At 34.2% G+C, this 25,701-nt stretch overlaps 3 protein-coding genes across 3 annotated transcripts; 1 reads left to right on the forward strand and 2 right to left on the reverse strand.

Annotated features, from left to right (window-relative positions):
- Window positions 1-615: 615 nt before the first annotated feature.
- On the forward strand, window positions 616-2,671 carry LOC129290079 (U-box domain-containing protein 3). Its single transcript, XM_054926790.1, has 2 exons — window positions 616-1,065; window positions 1,507-2,671. The coding sequence occupies exons 1-2, from the start codon at window positions 851-853 to the stop codon at window positions 2,291-2,293; spliced, it is 1,002 nt and encodes a 333-aa protein (XP_054782765.1). The 5' UTR covers window positions 616-850; the 3' UTR covers window positions 2,294-2,671.
- Window positions 2,672-3,952: 1,281 nt separating this feature from the next.
- LOC129290643 (uncharacterized) lies at window positions 3,953-6,734 on the reverse strand. Its single transcript, XM_054927514.1, has 5 exons — window positions 6,333-6,734; window positions 6,115-6,200; window positions 5,290-5,595; window positions 5,124-5,207; window positions 3,953-4,481 (listed from the first exon to the last, which is right to left on the reverse strand). The coding sequence occupies exons 1-5, from the start codon at window positions 6,717-6,719 to the stop codon at window positions 4,160-4,162; spliced, it is 1,185 nt and encodes a 394-aa protein (XP_054783489.1). The 5' UTR covers window positions 6,720-6,734; the 3' UTR covers window positions 3,953-4,159.
- A 14,411-nt stretch (window positions 6,735-21,145) lies between these two features.
- Window positions 21,146-25,598, reverse strand: LOC129287070 (protein kinase PVPK-1). Its single transcript, XM_054923228.1, has 4 exons — window positions 25,383-25,598; window positions 24,984-25,104; window positions 23,130-24,177; window positions 21,146-22,104 (listed from the first exon to the last, which is right to left on the reverse strand). Exons 3-4 carry the CDS (start codon window positions 24,155-24,157, stop codon window positions 21,264-21,266), a joined length of 1,869 nt encoding a protein of 622 aa, XP_054779203.1. The 5' UTR covers window positions 24,158-24,177; window positions 24,984-25,104; window positions 25,383-25,598; the 3' UTR covers window positions 21,146-21,263.
- Window positions 25,599-25,701: the final 103 nt, after the last annotated feature.

The raw sequence follows: 25,701 nt of genomic DNA on the forward strand, positions 1-25,701 counted from the left end.
TAATTGATGTAAGAGACCATAAAAATTATAATTATTTCGAAGCACGCCCCACATCAAACATATAGTAATAGATTTTAAATTAACATGCTTAACTGTGAATTCATCTTAATAAATCCGACTAGTGTGAACGCCAGGCCCCTCATTAAAAGCACAAATATCAAAAAGTTGAATTGAATAAATACCTACTGCTACTACTACTAATTATACATTATTTAATATTTAATTAAATTATATTCTTCTGTGGCTAATTTCTTTATTTTCTATTGGTAGTTGCCTATATCAGAAATTTCATTTCATTCCGAGATTTGGCGCCACTATCAAGGGTCAAAAAGGATATCTGAGCAAAAATAATTAATGCGATGATTGTGAATTTGTGATCAACAAGAATGAATTAATCATAATATATTTTTCTGTCCCAAAAGTCCTACTTGTAAACCTTATAGCCCCATCAAAATATTGAAAATCCCAACAGAATCAGTAATAAAAATATATATAAATAAACCTACCATAAACTAAGACACAAAATCCGTAGAACATTCTTGCAAAACGTTTAATCGAGCAAAAAGCGGGCGGCGTTTGCTTCTATATAAGGAAAGTTAAAGCTTTATACTTAGGGGATTGCTATTATATTTCCCAGAAACCAAAATTCATCAAAGAGAGAAAAGCTGACCCAAAAGAATACAAGTTGCTTGTATCTGAAACAACGGATTTTGAAAAAAGCTTAACGTTACCTCTTGAAGCAACCAATCCCATTGCTACAATTACCACTCTCTAAGCAACAAAATTCCACACCTCACACACACAGTGAACAAAGCAAAAGGAAGCACAGAGATCATTGCCCTGCGCTTCAATGGAGAAACAGGTCGTGGAAAACCTATGGCAGGGTGAGAGAGAGGCTCAGATTCAAGCAGCAATGGAGCTCACTAGATTAAGCAACAAGCAGAGACACAAGTTAGCAGAAAATGGAATAATGGTGCCTCTGATTTCCATGCTTCATTCTCAAGACCACGAAGCCATTGAAGCTTCTCTCTGTGCTCTGCTCTGTCTCGCCTTTGGCAGTGAACGGTAAGTTCAGTTCAGTTCATCCACTATCTGTTTTTTGTTGTTCAAGTTTGGAACTTGGTTTTATCTCTAGTTCAGTTTTGCGATTGCTTGTCACGCCCAAAAGGTTGTAAAATTGAACAGAACAATCTGGTCATGGAAAATTTTGCAGGAAATTTTACAGACCCAGACCTTGTATGGTAGGAGTATTAAAAAAGTTTTGAACTTTCAAGTATTCCATGATGAACTGATCGTTTTTTGTTGGTGGGACTGAAGAATATGTTCTTGGTAATGATGCTAGGCATTGTTAATAGTAGATTCTACCATCCACTCATCATGATCCTTTACTAAAAAGTAAAGCAACAAACACGAGAGAATATGTTAATTTCTTCAATCCTACGACTACATCCAAATGCTTTTCTTATTGGATTGGCCAAACATCTAAACAACTTTTCCCCCTTACAGGAACAAGATTCGGATTGTCAAGTGTGGAGCTTTACCAGTGTTGCTGAATCTCCTGCAATGCCAGAGCCAACCACTCGTAGAATTAACAATAGCCGCGATGCTAACTCTCTCTTCTTGCAAATCAAATAAGCTAGCTATAGCTTCATCCGGGGCTATCCAATTACTAGTACAGATTCTGAATGGCCATTATGAAAATTGCACAAACACTCAATCCCAGCTTGACGCCATAGCCACACTCCATAACCTCTCAACCTGTCAAGAGATAACACCACTGCTAGTCTCTTCAGGTATAACAATGTCCTTACTTGAACTGATTCACAACTCAGGAAAATCAAGTGAGAAGGTTGAGAAAGCAATCGGGTTGCTGGAAAACATTGTGTACTCATCAGAGAGAGCACTGAACGAGACTTCTAGCATAGGAGGGGCGATCAGGATAGTGGTTGAGACTATTGAGGAAGGGTCCATGATAGGGAAAGAGCATGCAGTGGGAATACTGCTTCTGATATGTAAAAGTTGCAGGGAGAAATACAGAGGAATGATACTGAGAGAGGGAGTGATGCCTGGGCTGCTTCAGTTAAGCGTGGATGGGACTCAGAGAGCTAAAGGGATGGCTCGAGAATTGTTGTTGCTTCTGAGGGATTGCTCCAATTATGGTTCAACGAGTGGGAAGAAGATGAATCATGTGATCATAGAACGGATAATGCAGGAGATTGATGAGGAAGGTGAGGAATTGGTTGGGAGTACTCTGAGATTGGTAGAGGAGATGATTGCCAAGCTTCATACATGACGTTGACGTATGCGAAGCTTCTTCGTATCGTTAGGCTATCGTGATTTTGACAGTTTGTGTGTACATAAGATTGGTTAGGTCATCTTCTGGTTCTGGTATGATTCAGATTAGATATTGGTGATGTGGATTGATTTGGTGCGCTCAACTTTTAAAACAATTGATACTGATCTCCAAACCCGACTTATGATATTCTGAGGCTGAGGTGTCTGTGGAGTCCAAATGTGAGATCAACAAATGACCAATAAGCGCCCGATGACGTAGCCTTCTTCCTTCAAGAGGAGCTAACATAAGCCTTTTCTTGATAATGTAAGAAAGGAGAAAACGAACGTTCAACTTCAAGTTATTATATTTCTTGATAAGCGATTTTAATTTTTTAAATGTCACGTCCAAATCCAACACGTAAAATCTGTTAACTTCTCTTGCATCGAGAAACCCTGTTTGATTTTTATTTAACATTTTCAAGAAACTATTTTTACAAGATAGTGAGACAATTTCATATGGATAATCAATCCATTTCCAAAATAATTATCAAACATTAGTAGGATAGAAAAATGTGTTTGAATATCTGTTTTCAAATAAAAATCCGCGTCAATCAATGGGTCCGATATTTCAAATCATGCGTCTCCCCAGAAGTTGCATGTATCTAGCTTTGTCCCTCCCCCTATAACGCAGCTTTTCAGCTATTAAAACTAAGAGCATTTGGTAGATACAAAGGGCTCAGCTTCTTTCTGCATTTTTTTTCATCTTACGGCAAATGATAATCTATATTGTTAAAAAGTATCTCATCAAATTCAATTCAACGATTCATGGCTGCAATGGTGTCTCCAACCAAGCCACTCACGGATACAAAGCTCCTGAACAAATTGGAAGTTCTTAAAAAGGATTCCCTCACAAATTTTTTCCAGTTTGAGGGGAGCAGCACCGCGGGATCTCTGCAAATGAATGCGCTCTGACGTGGAGGAAGACCATCAAGGTATGGATCTTCCGAGGAACATGCTGGAATGTTACACAGACTACGCCTCATTATTGTAATGTACAGTACCCTAAGAGAGTTTTTGGCCAGTCACGATGGAGACTGAGAAAAATGGACATGCGTCTCCTGCCTACTCGGTGTACTCCATATTTACCAGTCTCATTAATAAATTGCCCTGATTTCACTTTCGCCCCCCTGCTTTCACTAGTTAGGCGTCATTAATGAATTCATCTAATTATACTTTTGCCACCGCTATCTCAAGATATTTGAAGTAAGGTGCTTAATCAGGACAACACATTCTTATTTTGGAAACACAATTTGCTTTTAAAAACGCAAGAGGCCCTAACGATGCGTCACCTTTTTAAATTTTAGGGGATCAAGTACACCACCTCTACCCCATTTCTTTGAAATTGAGGGGGAAAAAAAACTTCCGCTTCTTGGCCAATAAATTTCGCTTCCTCCCCGAAAAACGGGGGTCGCCAATAGATATCACATCTCAGAGGCATTTAAATGCCACAGCACGAGAGCTCAGCCTCTGCTAAGACGAGAACGACGTGCCTTAAGTCATGCTCACCGGACTTGGACATATATTGGAATACATACGCGTACTCGGGAATGCCAGCCTTCACCTCAGGAATGTAAAGTAACAAATTTAGGTAATAAACTCAGAAACAATCAGCTCAAGCTTAATCACCACAAAAAAATGCTGTGCTCCTTTCAACACTAAAAGTGTTGGTATACTTCTACAATGCTTTCAACCAACCAGCATAAGATTATATAAAGAAATGGTTCTCATGATTATTTCCTCATTCACCGTACATCTCTAGTCTCTACAAAAGAATGGGGGTTACAAACCCCCCAAGAAGCCTAACACGTATGATTTAGAGCGTATTTTAGCCTGACTTTCTATAAATTTTGTAGGCCACTGTAGCTGCTGCAAGAATTCCAAAGACACCAACAGCAATACGGACATTATGCTCCTCAAACAAGGGCCAGTTCCAACTTGATTTGTCACCCTGCTTCTTATGCGCTTCAGTGGTTCCTTGAATCCCTTTGTTTTTCTCAAAACTGGCAGTCATGCAACAGGAAACCCCATTAGCACCCTGGCAACAACCACCCACATTTTCCTTCTTGCCCTTGTCAGTATGCTCTCCATTAGGAACTTTCAGGTCATCTGTTCCCTTAACTTCCTCAACAGATGGTCCCATTTGACCCCTGCAAAAATTTGCATGTAAACAATTCAATAGGCTGTCATGAGGGGCTACAAGCAACAATAAATGCTATAGTTGGATATTCATGACTTGGATCTGAAGATCAAATGGCGATGACCTTGATCATGTAGTCAAATATCAAAAGATAATGTTCAGACTAGTTTCCCCCCTTTGTTTTCAAATATCTAAACAACTAATAACCTAAATAATACTAAAGTAGACGACCACCTTGCCCAATTACTCAAAGTTATCAGGATAGGTTTTCCAGTTTTCCATATGTTTAAAATACTTAGCCTGATGGTTAAGAGTTTTTGGCTTGGCTTAGGACTGTATGGTATAAAATAAACCTAGCACATACAAGGTGCTTGAGGTTAGCTTCTTGCATCAACCAAGTAAGCATCAAAAGCACTGGCAGGCTGGCACCTGGAAGAAAATCTCCTGGCTCAACCAGCAATAGGCATTAAAGCCTTGTGTTGCTCACATCAGTACCTTTTAGTACACTACACCATATACTATTTAACAAAACTAGAAGTCTTTCAAATCTCCCAAAAACATTATACCAACATTTTGTCTTTACAGGCAAGTATATAATTCAAATTAACACTTCATTACATGATACAAGATGCACAGTTACAAAGGCACCAACCTCCAAAGGTGTTGTATGACTTCTCCTTTCGCAATATGCTGATCCAGAAATTCAGGCACATCATTAGGAGTAACATAACCGTACCTGAAATCAATTATCAAGAGCTACAATTAAAATATCAATATTTAATCTCCTCCACATCAGAGGTAATTAAATCTGAGCTTACCAGTGACCCATAGTTTTTCCATCTGGTCCTGGACTGTATATGATTACATTGCCAGCATACTTATGACCACCTACATGAGAGCAGGCCCAAACAAATACCTGATCCTTTAAACCTCGAAGCTCAATTTCTTCATTAAACTTCTCAATGAGAACTGGTCCACAAACACCACATCTAACATCACGACTCGCATGAGCGCAAACAAACACATAAGAACCAACAATCTCATTCCGTACTCCAGCAGACCAAGGTTTACCATTCACCATAACGTCTTCAACAAAGCTATCAATGTTTGACTCCGTCAAACCTCTTCAATCCAAAAAAGAGAAGACCTCGTAAATAACAGAGCACTATCAATATAAGACAAAATTCCTTAACTTCTTAAATTCCTGCAAGAATTTAAGAAAACAGACATGCATTTGAGGCTTTAAAGAAAACCTACTTCAAGTGACTCCAAAATTCTAATTGTACTCAGATAAATAACATCACCAAAAAATTGTAGAAGAGCATAATTGACACACATACTCATGATCTTTAGGATGTTATACTATCAAGAAAAACCATGAACCTTCGAAAATTCAATACAGAAAATTGTAAGATATTCACATACTCTGATGGTCAGATCGGATGGTTCAACTTTAACAAGCTAAATTTCACACATGAAAAACACATTCGACGAGCAATAAATCCATACACCAATCAGTTCCAGCTTTAGTTCAACAAATACAACTGAAGGCTTAACGCTGAAAGAAAGTGACTAATCAATGACAACTTCCGCAAAAGCTACCACAAGTAGCACTAAGATCGTAACATATTCAGAGGATTTACCTGTATTTGATCATTTCCGGGAAAATTAACACGTCGCCGTCCAGGAAGCCAGCCTCCTCTCCTGCCTCGCATATTGTAATTTTAGTCTGCCGAAGAAAATCAAGCCACCAAGTCAACGTATGAGTCGACTTTCATCATCCAAAGGTAGCTCAACTACCGAGCAAAACAACTACCAAGTAACCTAATGACCAGATCAGCAAGAAAAAGAAACCCCAAACCTTTATGGTGATATCACTCTTGCGGGATTTAACAGTTGTTGCCAGAAGCTTCGGAAGCGGATCCGAGTCAGAGGCCTCAACGCGCGGAGGCCAAACCTCGTGGTTCTTGTAGCAGACGAACACGTGACGGTCATATGCGTCGACGGTGCCGGCGAGATTTTCCTTGTACATCTCCGGCCTGCTGAATCCGTGCTTGGAGTCATCGGCAGCGGCCGTGGAGTTCTCGGAAGCCATGGAGAAAACTGGAGATAGGGTTTGTGCGCGGAAGGAAGGCAGATAATGAGAAATTGATAGAGGAATGAGGAATTTAGTCGGTAATATTGATGCGTTAGAGGAAGGAAGCCGAAAGGCTGATGTAAGAAAACGTCCAAGGTGCGCAGTGCGCATCGATTGGTTTAACACGGACGAGGGAGCTTCAGGGAATTTAAGCGCGATGGCTGCGATGCACGCGCTGGTGATGCGTTTGGTCGCTAACTGTCCCTTTCTTGGAGGAGAGAGAATTAATTTCATTTGATGATTGATAGCTTCACTAATTTAATTCATCCCTCCTCTTTGGGCAACATTCAATTCATCCCTCATAAAGTGATTTATTTATTCATCACGTTGAAAATCATCATTTTGACTACAGTAATACAATATAAAATATTTTTAGAAACATATAAAATTTAAAATACTGAATAACTTTTATAATTAAATTTTTAATTATATATCTATTTTTATTTTTTTATCTATTAAAATTTCAATTGTTATTATCAAAGTAGTTGTGTAGGATATTTAATGAGGATATAATTAAAAATATATAATTTTTAAAAAAAATTTAAGATTCAACTAACATTTTTTAGAATTTTGATTTGATCATTAATACATTATATTATAATTGGGGGGAAGTACGTAATATGGAGAGACAACATTTTCATTGTTTTGTTTGAACATTGATCAAAAGAAAGACTGAATCAAGATAAGTCTCAAATTTTTTTCTCAACTAATACTAATCATGCCAAGATTGCCCAACCCTCTGGCTTGTTGGGCTTTTCTAGCATAGCAGACTTAGAAAAATACTTAAAAGTGTCAATGCACCATAAGTGAGTAACCAAGGATACTTATGCGTGTATGGTGGATAAGGTTAAAAGTAGGCTGAATAATTGGAAGATGAATAGCCTTTCTCTTGCTGTGAGGAACACACTAGTAACTTCTGTATTAACTGTTATACCACAATATCCCATGCAAACAACTATGTTACCTTCAGTAGTATGTGAGGAATTGGAAAAACATTATAGATCATTTCTTTGGGGCTCGATGCTAGATCACAGGAAGGTTCATTTAGTGGATTGGGAGAACGTGTGTCATAACAAGGATCAAGGTAGACATGGAATCAAAAAGCTAAATGTATAGAATCAAGCTTTCTTGATGAAAAAAGCGTAGGATCTCATACATAAGCAAGACTTACTTTGGGAAAATATTGTCCACTCTAAATATAAATGTGGTAAGGATTTATTACCTATAATCAAGAGAGACAGATCTAGGTTGCATTTTTGAAGTGGAATCAATTAGACTTGAGATCTGTTTGAGATTGGATTACAGCATGCCTAGCTCTCAAATGGGCCAGATACATTTAGATGGAAGTATGAGAAGAACGAATCCTTCTCTATTAAGTCAGCTTATGCCTTGTGTAGGGAAGACGATACACCTTCTTCATCCTTAAGTAAACAATTATGGAAGCTTAAGGTTCCTTAAAGGTGTAGGACTTTTTTGTGGCTTGCTACACAAGAGCAATTACTTACCAACAATCTGCAAAAGAGGTGAGATATGTGTAACAACTCAACTTGTTTCGAATGTGGGGATGATAATCAAGATGTTATTCATGTTCTTCAAGACTACTCGATCTTTACAGAGATCTAGATTTGAATTGTTCAACCAGAACTTTCTAGAGCAATTTTGTGAGCTCCATTCTAAGGCTTGGTTTAAATGGAACCCGAGTATGAGTGCCAAAAGAAATGACAATGACTAAACCGCGTGGTTTTTGGTGGTTTGTTGGCCTGTGTGGAGAATGCGTGATGAATTTGTTTTTCAAAATAAAGATACGAATAGTGTTAATCGGGTAGCGTATGCTATAGGCATTCTTATATGTATGAAAGATGGGCAATCTAAACTTGGTACATCTAACTTAAATCGAAAAGGGCTAATACAAAGGTTGGATGAGACGATAAATGTCCCTTCTACTGTCAATATTTATGTAGATATGGCTTGCTCTCTTTCTACTAGATCTACAGGATGTGGAGGAATACTTAAAGGCTGGAATGATGAATTAGAAGGTGGATTCTTGTTCAAGCTTATGGAAGAAGATGCTTTGTTAGCTTAGATTTGGGCATGGATTATGGGTTTGAAATGTGCTTGGGATAAGGGCTTTCGAGAAGGATTTCTGCATAGTGATTACTGAGAGGTAGTTAACTTGCTGCTTGGTGGGAATATTGATCTTCATAAGTACTATGCTGAAATTAAGGAGGCAAGTGGATGTTACAATGTGAATGGCAAATTAGTGTCCAACTAATCTCTAAAGATAGGAACTCAAAAGCTGATCTTTATGGAAAAAAGGCATTAGACGCTGCTCCTGGTTTCCATTATTTTCAACCTAAAGACCTCCAAGGAGTCATTTTATTATAACCCCTTAGGCTATTGTTTTGTTTTGTTCCTTTTGTTCTTTTCTATTTTTCTTCTTTTTTCCGTTTTCGTTGTTAAAAGAAAGAAAGAAAGAAAGAAAAACATCAGTATTAGGTCTAATTTTGAAAACTTATAGCATTGCATTTTTTCTTTCTTTCTTTCTTTGTTTCTCCAATGAGTAATGATTTCAGTCTATTTTTTTTTAACAAGTGCAAGAAACTTTATTCAAAGGAAAAAAAACTCAAATGTAGACAACCTAAAAAAGAGGACTAAAAAGCAAAAACTAAACCTACAAACTACCTAATAGGGACTATCTATTTAATGGCAAATCAAGAAAGTTCAATTCATTAAGCATAGAATGATATGACTTAACAATATAGTCAGCCATTCTATTATCTTCCCTATTTAAAAAATTAAAATTTATAGTCTAATTTCTACACAAAAGTCTTCTAATAGAGCTAATGATATATTAAAAATGTTGATAACTACGGTTGCCCTTTATGACCATCAACATCGCATTCACACAGTCACAAAAAACATCTACAGTCTTAAAGCCTTTCAACCAGCATAGCTCCAAGCTTTTATAAATGTCAAAGATTTTAGAAATAGTAATTGATACATGCTCAAGTCTTTAGTTAAAGCCCAATATCGAAGATTCATTGGTATCTTTGATGACACCTCCACATGCTCTATGCCCATCCATAAGTGTAGACCTATCTACTTCTAAACTTACTACATCTCGAGGCCTTTCTTGCACAGAATGTGGCATTGGCTTGATATTATAAGAATGTAGTTTACCTGAAAGTTTGTAATCTACTGCAACCTTATAGATAAAATTATGAGGCTCCTCAAGGATTTCCCTCTCACAATCATTAAAAAGTATAGAGCATCTACTTCTCCATATATTCTAGCAAGTACAAGCAAATATTACATCCCATGGAACAATCTTAGTTTTAAACTTTCCTACCTGTGCCAACATATTCCAATTTATCCAATTCTTATGTGGCAATTTGAAAAACTTTTCCTCTAAGCCTGTGCGAACATAATATCTCCACCATCGCTTAGCATGCCAGGAATCACAAAATAGGTGCATTGTATCTTCCACTTAATTGCATCCAAACAGGCACGGTTTGTTGACATGTAGTCCTCTTCTCATTCAAAGGTTTGATGAGTGGACTTTGTCATGCGCTATTTGTCAGAAGAGCATTTTAACCTTCTCTAGTATCCTCCATCACTAAATATGAAAGCGTAATAAATAATACAAACGGTTTATTTGAGCCTACATGAAAGGATAGGCAAAAATTTGCCCAAGAATAAAGAAAGGTGAGAAAAAAAAATACTTTTTTAAGAAAATGATGGAATTATATGATTTTTCTTCAATTTAAAAATACATGTGAATCTTCTCACAAAAAATATTTAAAATGACCAAAGTCTTCTCCTTGATATAATCACTGCTGGTAGTTGGGAGATGATATTCAATGAATATGTTATTAATAGTATTTTCCTTTTTATGTTTTAAATTTAATTGTTAATAGAATTTTAAAACTGTCCGACCTAGATTTTCTTGGCCAACAACGTATTAACTTGAAATGGTTGTTTTATAATAAAACACTATAGAATTAATATTATTATTTTAGAGCAACAATTACGGATGAAAAAGGCACACGTGTATGCATATTATGATCATATTTTTCGATGTCACGAAAGATGGTTGAATATTTGCCAGCCAAGTCACGATTTGTTTTGAGTTTGACAGCGGAGATTTGGGAAGTCAAAAGGCCGTGAGAGGTGAGAATGTAATAAGGCGTGTGCTAGCGCGTGCGGTTGAACTGGGGTGAGGACTTTTATTATTAGTTAATTAACGGCTAGGGCCGAAAAAGGGGTAAGTAGGATGCGTGCGGTCCAACTGCCGAAACAAACTAGTGAGTCAACATTCAACTTATGATGGGGTTTTTAAAATTAAACTGAATTGTACAAAACCTTCTTGAATACTCCTTTCTTTAAAAATATAAAATATTTTTTTAAAAAATTAAATATTAAAAAATATAAATATTTTTAATTTTTAAAGTATAATTATTACTTTTATTTTAAAAATATATTTATTGATAATAACTTTATATTTATTGTGAAGTGTTTAATAAAGATAAATATAAAAAGATAAAGTTAGTTTGAAAATAGGTAACTACTTTATTGAGGACAAAATTTGATTAAAAATACCTTATATTTTTAAACGGAGAAAATAATTACTCCCTTCTTTTCACATAAATCAATAAAAATTAGTTATTTAATTAAAAGTACAATAACATTTTAATTTTACCCCTAATTATTATAAATAAAAAATAAATTATTTTTTTAAAATAAATCAATGAGAATATTTATTTTTTTAATTTAATAAGGATATAATGATTAGTTCATTAAAAATATGCTAACAATATCTATTTAGAGATAGAAAAAGATTCTAGAAGATTTTTATATATAGAGATGGAAGGAGTATATAAAACTCCTTTTATTTTTAAAAATTTAAAATTATTTTTCTCAAATTTTATTTCTTTTAATCATAGGCTCCCTTATATAAAAAAACTATGCACCTTTGATAACCAAAAAAATGATAAAACTAATACAAAATTAAATATTTAAATTTTATACGGACAATATTTTTTAGCTATCAATGTCTCAACTATCCAAAAAAATATAATAATGTAATCAGTCATAGTTTTACAATATATTATCTTGTTGAATGACATTTTTTAGTTAAATCACATTTTAATCCTTATAAAAAAATAACACAATTAACAATATAGGGCTTTGAAAAATAAAATTAAAGATTGGTTGATTGCAAATGTTTAAAAATAAAAGGGTTATATGCAATTATTTTAAAGTTTAAGAGGTTTTATACATTTTATTCATTATAATATAGGATATTTTTTAGAAATCTTGTATGGTCAAAAACACAGAGAATTAGATTTATAATTGTTTTTTCAACTATATTGCTACTTCACTTATTACTTTTTTTTTTTAAGAAATGAAGCATTAGAATTTTAATTATCATTACTAAATCACTTATATAAGGCATTTAATGAGGTTAAAATTGAAAAGATGTAATTTTTAAAAAAAATTAAATCTTCAACTAACATTCTTTTAAGAACTGTAAATTAATTATTAATATTTTATATTTTGATTCGGAGGAAGTAATTTTTAATCATCTTATTAATAGAAGTCCTCATTTTATATTAATAAAAGACATGTAACAATTTATGTGGCATATAAAGTAAGATAATTTACTCTATAAAAATTTTATCCATATTATTCTAATATTATTACTTTATATCGGATGCCATATGAGATATCACGCATCTATTTTTAATATAACATAACAACTTCTATAAGTAAAATGATTAAAAAATAATTGTAAGGCAATTTATGATAAAAAAAATGAGAAAATTAATTTTAAACTTTTAAAGGTAAAATGATTCTATATAATTATTTTAAAGTTCAAAAATTTTTTGTATATTTTAACTTGAAATTAATAAATCCTGTGATTCGTGTTCGTATTTGATTAGCGTCCATTCTTAACAAAAATATTTTAAGGTGCCGTTTAACTAAGATGGCCAACGAAGACAAGAATTTCCATTCATCTTATTCGGAATTGCTTTGCAGGCAAGGTGAAAATTTTGAAGTGGTCAGTTTGATTTTTCTTTTTTCTTTTTTTAAACAAGAGGAAAGTGTAACTCTCAATTGTTGAATTTTCTAATTGTTGATTCATTCTTTAAATTTTAACTTGAAATAATTTAATTATTGTAGTATATTAAGAAATTACAGGGAGTGATTTTTTTTTTTCAAATCACGAAACTTTATTAATTAGATTATTTCAAGACAAAAAATATAAAGATTAGTGGTGCTGAGTTAACGTTATGATCCACTATTAATACATTGAAGATTTACCAATTGTATTAAGAGCATTTATCGCTGAAATAGTGGAAATTTACAAATGCAACAATATTTACCATTATTCGTCGCTCAAATAGCACACATTTACAAGTGAAACTATAAAAGTAGTTATATTAGCTATCTCGAAAAATAAATAATTCTTGAAAATAATTATAAAATATGAATCCACTTACTGATGTGACAAAGCTTGAAGAAGGTCACGACATGTTAAAACTAACAAATGTTATATGAGTTAGTAAGTAAAATGAACATTGAATTATTGTTTAAAAGCGTCTTGAATTCTGAACTTTTAAAATATATAAAATAAATTTTAAATTTTTAAATTTATGATAAAATGAACCCTGACCATTAAATATGTAAATGTCACGCACTGTTCACTATGGGCTTCAATTGATGTTGACGTGTCATTATCAATTAGCGCCACAGACCTTAAACTATTATGTTAATAGCATTTTGGACCTTAAACTTTAAAATTTTCAACAAATATCCCCACTGTTTATAAATAGAATGTTAATTATTATGTAAATTAAATTGACTTTAGCGTGGTTCGTTGTGATAAATGCATCATTGGTTGTAGTGAACAATCCATCATTTTGTAAAATGATATTTTTTGCCCTTCTTTATAATGTTTTTCAAACGATTGATATCTCATATTTCTGTATACTCTATAGCTCTGATTTAGTTTTATTTTATATAATGTTTGTTTATTTAATGGTGTAAATTTGGGATCCCATTTAAAAATAAGTTTAAGTATCATAAAATTTTACTAATGATGGATGCGAAAATCGATGGTTTCATCAACTAATTTAAAACTCAAATTGATCAATTAATTAAAATTATCTAATATTTAAACTTCTTTCTAAATGGGATCTTAAATTTTCACCATTGAATAAATAAGTATTATTTAAAATAATATTAAATTAGAATTATAGAGTATATAGAAGCATGCGATACTAATTGTTTGGAAAATATTGCAAAAAAAGGTAAAAAAAATGTCATTTCACAAAATTATAGGTCGTTCGTTATGGTCAATGATGCATTCACCTTGACTAATCATATTGAGGCTAATTTAGTCTACATAATAGTAAACATTATATGCATAAATGATGGAAATAATTTGCTCAAAGTTTCAAAATTAAGGGTCTAAAACGCTACTAACATAATAGTTTAGGGTCTGTGGCACTAATTGACAATGACACATCAACATTAATCAAGGCCCACGATAAACAATACTGCATGAACAGTAATGGTGTTTAAAAATTTAATGGTCAGGGTCATTTCATTACGAATTTAAAATTTTAAAATTTATTTTATATATCTTAAGAGTTTAAAGTTTAAGACACTTTTCGAACAAAAAATTAAAGTCCATTTTATTCATTAATCTAATGTTATATTGCTGCTATCCTGCATTTCATTTTATGGGTTGTTTAGAGGGAAAAAAGAAAAAAACTCATCATATGCTACAAGTCCTTTTAGAATCTCAAAGGAATATTTAGCAATAAATTTACTATCTTACCCTCAATTAATCAACTGACTTAACTAATTTATTTAACACATAAAGTTATATATATCAATACATATATTGTAGCGATCGCCGACCGAAGAGGGGGGAAAAGGAAGACAAAGATAAACCCTATGAAGATTGCATAGGGATGGATGGCAGAGACTGATAAAAAAATAGATATATTTTAAACAGGATATTTTCAAGCATTTTTTATTTTATTGAAAAAGAAGGATAATTTTAAAATGTCAACGTTTTAATGGGAATATATTAATCATAAAATTTGCCTCTTTTTTGAACTAAACCAAGACTAGAAGATGTGAAATTTGAATTTGGTAACTGTACCTGTATCATTTGAGTTATTGATATCCATATCAAATTATTGACAGTTTAAATAAACTCACTCACATATTAATATCAAATGGAGTATAAATTTAAAACTATCAACTTAAATTTCAACAGCTTAAATAATACAAACACTAAGAGGAAACGTAAGGGAGAGGTGTGTGGGCATGGGCATGCCACAAGACGCATGCTCTTACAATTTTAGAGCTATCAATTAGGGCCAATCCTTTTAAGTCTGGAAAAATTGAGGTTCAAACTACTACTTTGATCTTCAAAAAGGTAAATCAGACTTAAAAAGGCTGGCCCTTTTAAGCTTGAAAATAAAAGGACCGGCCCTTTTATATATATATATATATATATTTGTATGTATATATATTAAAAAAACAACAAAAAATAAATAAAAAGAAGATACCACATCACTCAAGCTTAGCACTCACTCTTTAATCTAGATAGTAGACAGCACATTATTATTTGCTTACTTTGAATATTTTTATATTCTTTAAATACCTTAAAATTATGATTTTGGTTTATTATTTATTGCAAATAATGAGGATAAAGAAGGAAGATATGAAAAGCTTAACATATGTGCTATAGATGAGGATCCACAAGGAGAATGATTAAATCATATTGATGTTGATGATGATAAAAATCATCAAAATTTAACTGATGATGCTATCAAGGTGTAATTGATGTTGGAGTTGATTTTGAGATGTTATTTTTTTATCAGATTTAAAATTTTTATTGTGTGAATTAATTTTTTTTATTTTTCTAGACTTAATGTGATATGCAATAATTTTGTTAAGATTTTAAATATATTTTTTAAAATTTTTAAATTAAAAAATTAAAAAAATAATTAGGGTCAAAGCCCTGAGGGCTGGCCTTTCAACCCTGAGGGTCAGGGTCAGGCTGTTAGAAATAGAGTTCTAAGATATAATCGGAGTTAAAAGGGCCAGCCTATTTAGGCCCTGGCCCTTGAAGGGCTGATCTTTTAAAGCCGAGCTGGCCTAATTGACATCTCTATATAATTTCTTACCTCTTCCTCACTGCGTTAAGGTAGAGAGCTGGGGAGTAGAGACTTATCTCTTTTCTTAAGTGGACCCTTTAGATTCTCGTTCCCTCATGCCTTTTCATTTTGGATTCTTTGTGTCCTTTTCATGATATTACATCCCTCAACTTCACTATATTGTTTATCAAGATATTATATTTTATAAAATATTTATCTTGATATTATAAATTATAACTCCATTTCATACACTCCAAATTTGATTATTATTATTTTTTTCTGTTAGAATTGTAAGGAACTTGGCCCTCTCAAACTGAGTTCTATACAATTATTGGAGGGAAAAAAACCATGTGAAAAGCACACATACATCTCATACCCTCATCTTCTTTCATTGTTTTTCATTGGCTTTTTTTTTGGGCCAGTGTTTTTCATTGACATGGCTTTCCTTCTCCTACCTTTCTCTCATTTCTTATTTAATTTAGACTATTGAAATTAAATATATTTATTAAAAAAATTTAATAAATATTTGTATTATTAATTTAAGAAGTCAGGATTTAATGTATAATTCAAACTTAATATTAAAATTATAAAAAATAATATTAAAATTGCATCATCTATATTAAATTTAGATTGTTCAAATTGATTATCAAACTTAATTATTTTTTAAAAATTTTCATAAATTGAATATTTAAATATATTTTGGATAGTGTAGATTTAGCATTAAATTATAAATAAATTTATATTAAAATTAGACTACCTATATTAAATCTGGTCTATTTGGATTGTTGATTAGGTTAAAAAAATTTAATTTTTTATTTTAATAAATATGAAATTAAAATATTTAATCTAGACTATCTAAATTTAATAAGATGTGGGATGAGGATAGGGAGAGGGAATAACAGGAGGAGGGAAGCCAAGTTACTTTTTCATAGCGGCTCGCACCATCAACCCTTGCACCGCAAACAATTTCCCTTCCCCTCATACATCCAGACTATGTTTAGTTGGGGGGAGGGGGAAATGAACTTTCCAATTTAGGGGGAGATTTTGGAGGAGAGAGGAGGAAAATTTTTCCTCCCCTCCACTTTGCCAAATAAGGGTCCCTTCCCCTCTCCTTGTTTGCAAAAATTTTAATAAATTTTTTCTCCCCTTCTCTCCCCTCTCCTCCAACCAAATAGAGGGTATATTATTGTAGATTTAATATAAATTATTTAATTATTCGTGCTAAATATATGCACTTTTCTTAATAAAAATTCAAACTAGTCTCATATAATATTCTAAATCACTAATGGGAATATAGGTGTAGTGAAAGATATTAGTTTCTTATAACATTACAAATTAAAGTTTGAATTTCATTAAAAGAAGTGTCTACATTTAATACTTTACCCATGCCTCAAACAAAATTATTTCTTATAAGAAAATACATGTGTATGGTAAAAAAAGCCTTTCTACCCCTTTAAATTTGTTTAAAAACACAAATTTTAACAAACATATTGATAATTATTTAGAAAGCATTTCTTAAAAATTTATATAATGTAAATATACATTCTAAATAGTTTATGTTAAATCTACATTATATATATGAGGTAAGGGGGAATTGTTTGCAGTATAGGGGTTGGTGGTAGGACTTAGGAGCTAGTATAGACAATGATGACAGAAAATAAGTTGTGTTGTGTAAGATGATTGGAGAGAAGGAAGCATGCATACTTTTCATGTAGCTTTTTTTTCCCTAAATAATTGTATAGAACTTGGTTTAATAAAAGCCAAGTTTCATAACACAAAAAAAATGAAACTTAAAATGTATCAAACAAAGTTATAATTTATAGTATAATAATAAATATTTTATGTATCAAAAAAAATATTTTATAAAATATAGTGTCTTGGTAAATATATGTATTTTTTATAGCATGATGGTCAATTTTTCCTTATATCCCCATTCACTTTTCTTTCATATGTTTCACTCCCTCCTCCTTATGTCACTTCCTCTCTTGTCCCTCTAGTTTAGAAAAGTTTGCTACATTCGATGCATACCAAGGACGAGGATTCTAAATGTGTCGTTCTAACTTAAAAAAAAAACACTATAGTAGATTTTTGTATGGTGAGACATAAAACTTATGATAAAGGTATAAATTGTTAGAAATTATGCTCAGGGCCAATCATTATACTATGCATATTATTATTTAATAAATTTTTCTTTTGTTATCATATCAATTGTATGTTCAATATGATAATTACATCCTTGAACAAACTATAGTAATTATCTTAAATGTTCTTGGTCGATCATCTATGAGGCATCAGAGATGAAACAATATTAGTATGACTTTGATTAATTATAGAGATACAAATTAAAGTCATAGGCACTTGAAAGAATAAAAGGTGTTGCACCGACCTGCTATGAGAAAGCTGCATGGTACAAGCTATAAGCTTATCTCATATGTAACTATATTACTAAGCCATTTAACTTGAGATAATCACGGACTCCTACATGATGACCACTGAACTTTGACCTAGTCAAAAGTCACCTTTGACTGAGTGTTCATAAAAGTTGTGATTGAGTTTAGTAATATTCATGCAAAGGAATATGAGTAGTCAAGATAGAATTTGTCCCTCACATTAAGTGAGAGATATTATTGGACCTCTCAATGAGTAAGATTGAGAAAATATATGACCATACTACAATAGAAAGAGTTTTTTCCATTACTACAATTAGTTCACTTAGAGATTGAGAAAGCAACGATCAAGTAAAGGAGAATGACAATTTCATATCTCACACTTGACTGAAATATTGCATGACAAAAGGGATGTGATACAATTGCATGGTAGGTTACATTGGATCATCAATTCTCATGTGAATTAAGTAGTTGCAATGTCTTGTTAGAGGTTACTTGTGACTTGTAGGCTAATAGCATAACTAGCCTACTGCCAATTTCATATAGGCCTACATGGTCGCACATAAAAACAGCCCAACTCAAGTTATAATGTCCAAGTTCATTGAATCTAAAATATGTTTAGATTTAATGAATGTAATATAAGGTAAATGAATTATATATATATATATATTTGAATATTTATTTGATAAATATATATATATATAGTTATATGAAATATAAAATTCAAAATATAATTATATACATATTTGTATATATATAATATAATATGTATATGTGATATATATTATATTATATTATGTTATATTTTGTTATATTATGTTAGTTTTAAATTTAATTTTATATGATAGATTAAATTTAATAACTAACATGATATGAAAGAATATCATGTCAGTTTTATAAGATAAATTAGAATTAAATATGATATTATAGATTAAATTTATAAGATAAATTTAATTAAATTTTTATGGGCTTTTAAGTGAAAGACAAAAACCTTAATCTATATACTATATATAGATAGGGACATCATTTACGAAGGAGGAGGGAGTTAGAAAAGTTCTAACAGTTAAAACACTTTAAAAGTCATGAAATAACTTGTAGAAAGAAAAACTTACATTCAAAAATAATGGACGCTGAAAGCGCTAACACGTTGTTTGAGTTAGAGAGTTGTTCATGTGGATATCGGTGGAGGGAGTAGATCTACATTGTCAGCTCTTGAGATCCAAATTCTTGAAGAGAACACGCGCCAAGTTTGAAGAATTAAAAAGTAACCTTTTTATCCACCTTGCTTAAACAAGTTTGTTTGATTCATATTAAGATAAAAACTTTAAAATTTTAATATTTCACCGTGCCTCCCTATCCAATATAAATTTACCCTAAAACTTTTCTACCAATGACGTTTGGAATTCTAAACTTTTTTTGAGAGCAATAGTGCCTCAAAACTCTTCAAAGTGGTGCAATATTGCCCAGCCATCAGAGTTGATTGTTTATGAACCATTTTGTCTAATTGAACTTGCCATGTGGCATTTCTAAAAATTAAAAAAAAGATAAAGGTGCAAATTTATTCTAAAACTTTTCCTCTAAGAGAGTCTAGTAACCTCAATTTGAAAGCAACGTTGCCTCGGAACTATCCAAAATGATGCAATATTGTCTTGCTGTTAGAGTTGACTGTTTTGTTTGATCTCACTTGCCACGTGATATTTTTTAAAAATTAGAAAAAAAGAGAGCTATACTTCATCTTCATTCACAACACTAAAAATGCAAAATAACCCAAAACACCAAGATAAAAAATCAAACTCAGATTTTCATCATAAAAAAATAATCAAACCTAGATTTTCAACATTTAAAAATAATCAAAGATAAGGGGCAGAAAGGAAAAAAATAAAGAACACAACAATTCAAAAACAACACAAAATATTCAAAAAAATAAGAACAAAAAAATAAATAACTCAAATTAACCAGCGCTAGGTAGAGAGAGTAATAACTCAATGAGCGACGGTTATAGGGCTTCTCATTTAGCTTTTATTTTGCAAATGCTGATAGTGGAAGAGGGAGGAATGAAGACCAGAACATTTTTTTTTTAATTTTTTTTAAAATGCCATGTGTGAAGTTAAACAAAACGATAAACTCTGACAGCAGGATAATATTGCACCATTTTAAAAAATTTTAGGGCAACATTACTCTTCAAAAAAAGTTGAAGATACCAAGTGCCCTTGGAAAAAAAATTTTAAGATAAATTTGCACCTTTATCATTTTCTTAATTTTTAAGAAATGTCACATGATAGTCACATGGCAAGTCCAGTCAGACAAAAACAATCAAGTCTTACGACAGGGCAATAGTGCACCCTTTTAAAAAATTCTAAGGCAACATTGCTCTCAAAAAAAAGTTCAAGATACTAAACACTCTTGAAGGACAAGTTTCAAGATAAATTTGTATCTTTACCCTAAAACTTTTCCCCGCCTCTACATTGGATATTATCAAAAAGTTTATTTTATCTCTAAATATAAGGATGCCATGATATTCTTAAATAATTATATAATTTTGCCTCTGCTTTATAAAAGAAATATCAATTATATACTTCACCCACCACCATAATATTAACCGATGTTATTAAGAGCAAAATTAAAAAAAATTATTATAATTGAATATAATTTTAACTAAATAATAATTTTTTATTAATATACAAGATTTGGATAAAAATATTTTATTTAAAAAAATGGAGTCCATAGATAGTAACACCCACATCTAATTAAGGGGAAAAAAAAAGAGTTTTTGGAAGACTCTGCCTTGAATAAATGCGCAGTCATAAAATACAAAATTTTGAAAAGATTAATTGCAGTTAAAGTGGTCATTGACAAGTCGAGTCCTGTGGTTACTTACGGTCGTCTGTCACAGACTCACAGATTTTTTACTTATGGGTATGATGAGGCAAAATTGAGCATTTTCTTTCAAGTCTAGGGGTGAGGCTATCCATAAACACAAATTCTTCTGCACACAAATGAGGCGTTTGTTTAAACGAGAGCAGAAACTTTTTGCCCGCCAATTCAATCCAGTACAACACACAGGATATACCATCAAACTCGTTGAAGGATTAAAAGAAATCAATATCTAAATAGTTACCGGCAGGCTTAACGCCGGGCACATTTTGAGCTGCCATCTCTTTCATGGCCACCGTCCTCGGGACCTCCGGAGGGTTCGTACACCGTATCAGTGCCCAGTTCACGTTCTGAAAGAATGGATGCTGTTTGATCTCCGTGGCTCCACGTCTATAAGCCAGACGATGCTGGGGCTCTTTCACGAGCAATCCTCTGATCAAATCCCGGGCAGCGAAGCTAACGGTTGGTGATTCTGGAAACCTCAACGGCTGCCCCACCACGTTGAACAGAGTCGCTCTGTTTGCCGACCCCTTGAACGGCGTTCTTCCGAACAAAAGCTCGTACAAGAATATCCCGAACGTCCACCAGTCCACTGCACTCCCGTGGCCTTCGCCCTTAATGATTTCGGGTGCTAAGTATTCGTGTGTGCCCACGAAGGACATGGACCGGGCGTTTGTGGGCTCGGCGATGAGCTCCGGGAGAGGAGTCACCTGGTGAGGCGTTTCAGTCTTTGGTTTGGGCCTTTTGTCTTTCTTGGATTTGCCTGATAGAAAGCGAGGCGTGAAACAGGAGGGTTGGATGCAATCTGGCTGCATCACGCAGGTCGGTTCGATGCAGGCTGGTTGAATGCAGTATCCAGAAGTTCTTCCGTTCAGGGTAGAGTTTGAGGATTTTACGAGAGTTGGACTCACCGCGCATCGCAGAGAAAGGTCGAAGTCTGAGAGCATTATGTGACCGTCTTCTCGCACCAACACGTTCTCTGGTTTGAGATCTCTGTAGATGATCCCAAGCATGTGCAAGTATTCCAACGCAAGAAGAACTTCAGCTACATAAAACCTGTATGGCAAATATCAGGTGAATAAATGGAATAATAAGCAGTCAATTATCTTCATCACATGTCCGTGTCTCCTAAACAGGTTACTTATTTTTCGATGTTTTGACCCTGTTTGATAAGACTTGGGAGTGACTACGCAGTATGCAGCCAAAGAAGCTATTAGAATGGTAACGCGATAGGATATCAGATTCTTCTTAGCAGTCAATCAAGCTCGGAAGTTATGAATGACAACCAACATTTACCGATTATTCTAGCTGGAAAAAGAACAGAAACGGATAAATTAAGACAATATATGTGCTAAAAGATTGCGGAAGTGATTAAGGAAAGCAACAGTGTGGGATAGGAGAATCTGGCCATGGAATTCACCAGATTGAAATTCACAAGGTCACTGTTTGCAACACCAAAGAAACAGTTGATACTTGACAGAAAATTGAACAATCAAAACAAATGGTGAAGAGGAAATAGAGACTAAAGCAAAGCGTAAAGGATGCAAGCACCGAGCAAGAAAGCAAAGAGCACCCCGAGAAAAAAAAAAAAAAAAAAAACACAGGGAGGGTGGAGTTGGGGGTGGGGTTGGGGATAAATACCAAGCAAGAAATAGTTCTGAATCGACGCTGGGATCCTCAGTCTGATATGAAAAAACATGGCAGTTTTTAGGTAAGGACAGTGGACGAGGGAAGTTATCTTGCTTGAAAATCTCAGGAACCACTTCAGGAAAATGAAATGGATTTCCAATGGGGGTAAAAGAATCATAAACAGTCTTTTTGGAATGTAACCAAATCTAAACCTTCACAGGGTCATCAAAATGTACATCTTGAAATTCTCTCAGGACAAAGTCGGTCCACTATAGCTCCTTTCTAGTGTCATCTAGTATTGGAGTTTATAAATCCCAGAATATAGCATTATCTAACATCAAAGTCACTGATTCATGCTTGTATATCAGCCAGAACGCCAGCAAACACGTACACAGGCAACCAGCAACAAGAATAGCTCACCTGGCAGGCAACCAGAAAAAAGAATAGCTCACCTGGCAGCATGCTCCGAGAAATACTTCCTAGGCTGTCTTTGCCTCAGCGCATGCAAGTCCCCACCAGGGCAAAACTCCATTACCAAGCAAGAGAACGTCTCTGTCTCAAAATGTGTATATAATGTGGGCAAAAAAGGGTGATCCAGAGACTGCAAGATCTCTCTTTCTGTCTGAGCCCTCAGAAGCTTCTTCCTACTAGCCAGCTCTGTTTTGTTCATTATCTTCATTGCAAAACATGTCCTTGTGCCAGTCAACTCTGCAAGATGCACACTCCCAATGTCTCCACATCCCAATTGCTTCAACAACCTGAAATGCCTCATTTCCAGCATCCCATCGCGAGCTCGCACGGCCTGAATCGCTTCCCATCTTATATCATTTGCCTTGTGGGGTTTATACAAAGCACTGCTTAAACTACTGGTGCTACTCTCATCACTCACATCACTCCCAGTACTTCCTCTACAGATGCTGGTCTTCCTGCTCTCGTTAAAGTCACAGGAGTTAGTGACCTCACCACTTTCACCAGACTTGTCCGCACTAACACGCTCACTGGCTTCAGTATTGGCGAAACTTTGTTTGGCTTCTGAATAGGTAGCCGCAGAATAGAAGCTATTCTTAGGACTTGCACAGAACGTGACATCTGACTGAGAGCAACTCTTCGTTTGATCAACAACTCCTTTAGAGGGGGCTAATATCCCTTTTGCGTCATAATTCTCTGTTTCCATCATAGATATGCTCTTCTCTGAAGTAGAATTGTGATGTTGCTTGGCCGTATTTGGTAGTTCTTGATGCTGCACATGGTTGGTTTCCTGGAAAGGATGCTTTTGGTGAATCTTCATTCCGAAATTAGGATGTCCAGTGAGGTGGGATGTGGAAGAAGCCACGTGATTTCTTGATGACGCTCTCAAGGGAGGCCGTGAAGAAGGCCTTGGAGTTTCAGATGTTGAAGGAGAATCGTGATCTATTGCAGAAACCGAATTCTGAACCTCTGATATGGACTCAGCTCCATTGAGAGGCGACTCCATCGACATAGCCTACACGCGTACTCTCACTGCAAAATCCAACGAATCGCAGTGAATTACTGTGTTTGCTTGGTTAAAAAGCTTTGAGACAAAGCTATTATTTACAGAATCTCCTGCACTGAAAATGTATCACGTCTTTTTTTTTTTTAATTAAAAAAAATCTGTCCCGATAATTATATTGGGCGACATAAAGGACATTAATTGAAATGATCCAGAAGCGAACTCAAAACGCCCGATTTTTTTTTTTTTTGAAGTTTTAAAAAAAGTAGAGAATCCGCAGAAGACCCATCAAACATTCACAGATTCAATCACTGGAAAACCGTCCAATCGAGGAGAATCACAAACATTACGGAGTAAATTACACAGCAATGGCCGGCCCCAAGTGGATTTTGGAACAAGAAAACGAAGTCGAAATCAGATAAAATAAGCCCTCCGAAACCCGAAAGCCCCCCCGGGGGGGGGGGGGACTTCATGGCAGATAAAAATATCTAAACAATGACATTAGACCTGGGAAAAAAAATCAGAGGGCTATCACGTAACAAGGTGAAGCGTTTAAAGGCTTCTGAAAAAGCCGAGTGACTCTCTGGCCGCTATGAACTTCATGGAGGGAAGAAAGGAAGGAACACGCCATAACTTGGAGAGCCAAAAGATTGCTTGAAGCCTCTTCCTGTTTTAGATGCCAGATGCATTTAACTATAACTCCTAAGTTAAAGTTCGATTCTTAAGAAACCTCCATCAACTATCTTTTACACTCGACCACTAGTCATGAAGACGCAAAGGAACAACAGTAAAAACCATAAAGAAATGAGCAAAAGTACAAAGCAAGAAAGAGCACCTGGTCACAGAGAAGAAAGAGTAATGCAGAGCGAGAAATGCTTCATGGCAGAGCAAGTGGGCTTGCTGAGAAGATTCCGGTGACAGAAAGTGAAACAGCTTTGAGAGGCGTCTTTCCGAAACTGTGAAGAAGAGGACTCAGATCCGATCGAAGAAAAGAAGGCCAAGAACAAAAAATAAAAATGTAGAAGTAGGCAGCAATAATAATTATAATAATAAGTAAGAGGGGTTTTTGGGCATCCCAGAGAGAGAGAGAGGGAAAGAAAAGAAAAGGGGTAGCGTTATTTCTTCTTGTTATTCTGTTAGGAGTTTTCGTCGTGACACGAGCGAGAGCGTCTCGGAGGAATGGATATGAGAGAAAACGAAGCCAGCTTCACAAGCAAAGCTAATAAAAGCCGACCTTATCTTTAGGATGTTCCCTCTCGCCGAGTACCTTGCCCTTGTTTCCCCTAAAATTTCAAGCCTTTGATCACAGCTTAGAAATAAAAATGGCTTCTCTTACGGGGCACCCCCTTCCCATTCGCGAGACTCCTTCCATCTCCTTTTAATATTCATTTTCAGGTCCTCTTTCCTCGTACAGGCTTCGCCTACGATAAAGTTCTGCAATGATGAAATACATGTACACTGAATTGTCCTCCACGAGGCCAGGGCAAGTAGACTTGTTTCACTTTTCAATTTTCATACGTGCCTGGAAGAGGCCAAATAAAGGAACGATCAGA

This window comes from Prosopis cineraria, unplaced genomic scaffold, assembly GCF_029017545.1.
Source record: "Prosopis cineraria cultivar Desert tree isolate PC_DT_omini unplaced genomic scaffold, ASM2901754v1 PC1, whole genome shotgun sequence".
Lineage (NCBI taxonomy): Eukaryota > Viridiplantae > Streptophyta > Magnoliopsida > Fabales > Fabaceae > Prosopis > Prosopis cineraria.

What these genes read in the sequence shown, in the direction of transcription:
- LOC129287070 (XM_054923228.1), bottom strand. Translation starts at nt 24,157, where the DNA reads ATGTCGATGGAGTCGCCTCTCAATGGAGCTGAGTCCATATCAGAGGTT. An exon ending in TTCTCGGAGCATGCTGCCAG is followed by an intron (nt 22,105 to 23,129) that starts GTGAGCTATTCT and finishes TTTGCCATACAG; the next exon opens with GTTTTATGTAGCTGAAGTTC.
- LOC129290079 (XM_054926790.1), top strand. Translation starts at nt 851, where the DNA reads ATGGAGAAACAGGTCGTGGAAAACCTATGGCAGGGTGAGAGAGAGGCT. An exon ending in CTCGCCTTTGGCAGTGAACG is followed by an intron (nt 1,066 to 1,506) that starts GTAAGTTCAGTT and finishes TCCCCCTTACAG; the next exon opens with GAACAAGATTCGGATTGTCA.
- LOC129290643 (XM_054927514.1), bottom strand. Translation starts at nt 6,719, where the DNA reads ATGCGCACTGCGCACCTTGGACGTTTTCTTACATCAGCCTTTCGGCTT. An exon ending in AGAGTGATATCACCATAAAG is followed by an intron (nt 6,201 to 6,332) that starts GTTTGGGGTTTC and finishes TTTCTTCGGCAG; the next exon opens with ACTAAAATTACAATATGCGA. An exon ending in GTCATACAACACCTTTGGAG is followed by an intron (nt 4,482 to 5,123) that starts GTTGGTGCCTTT and finishes AAATTTTTGCAG; the next exon opens with GGGTCAAATGGGACCATCTG.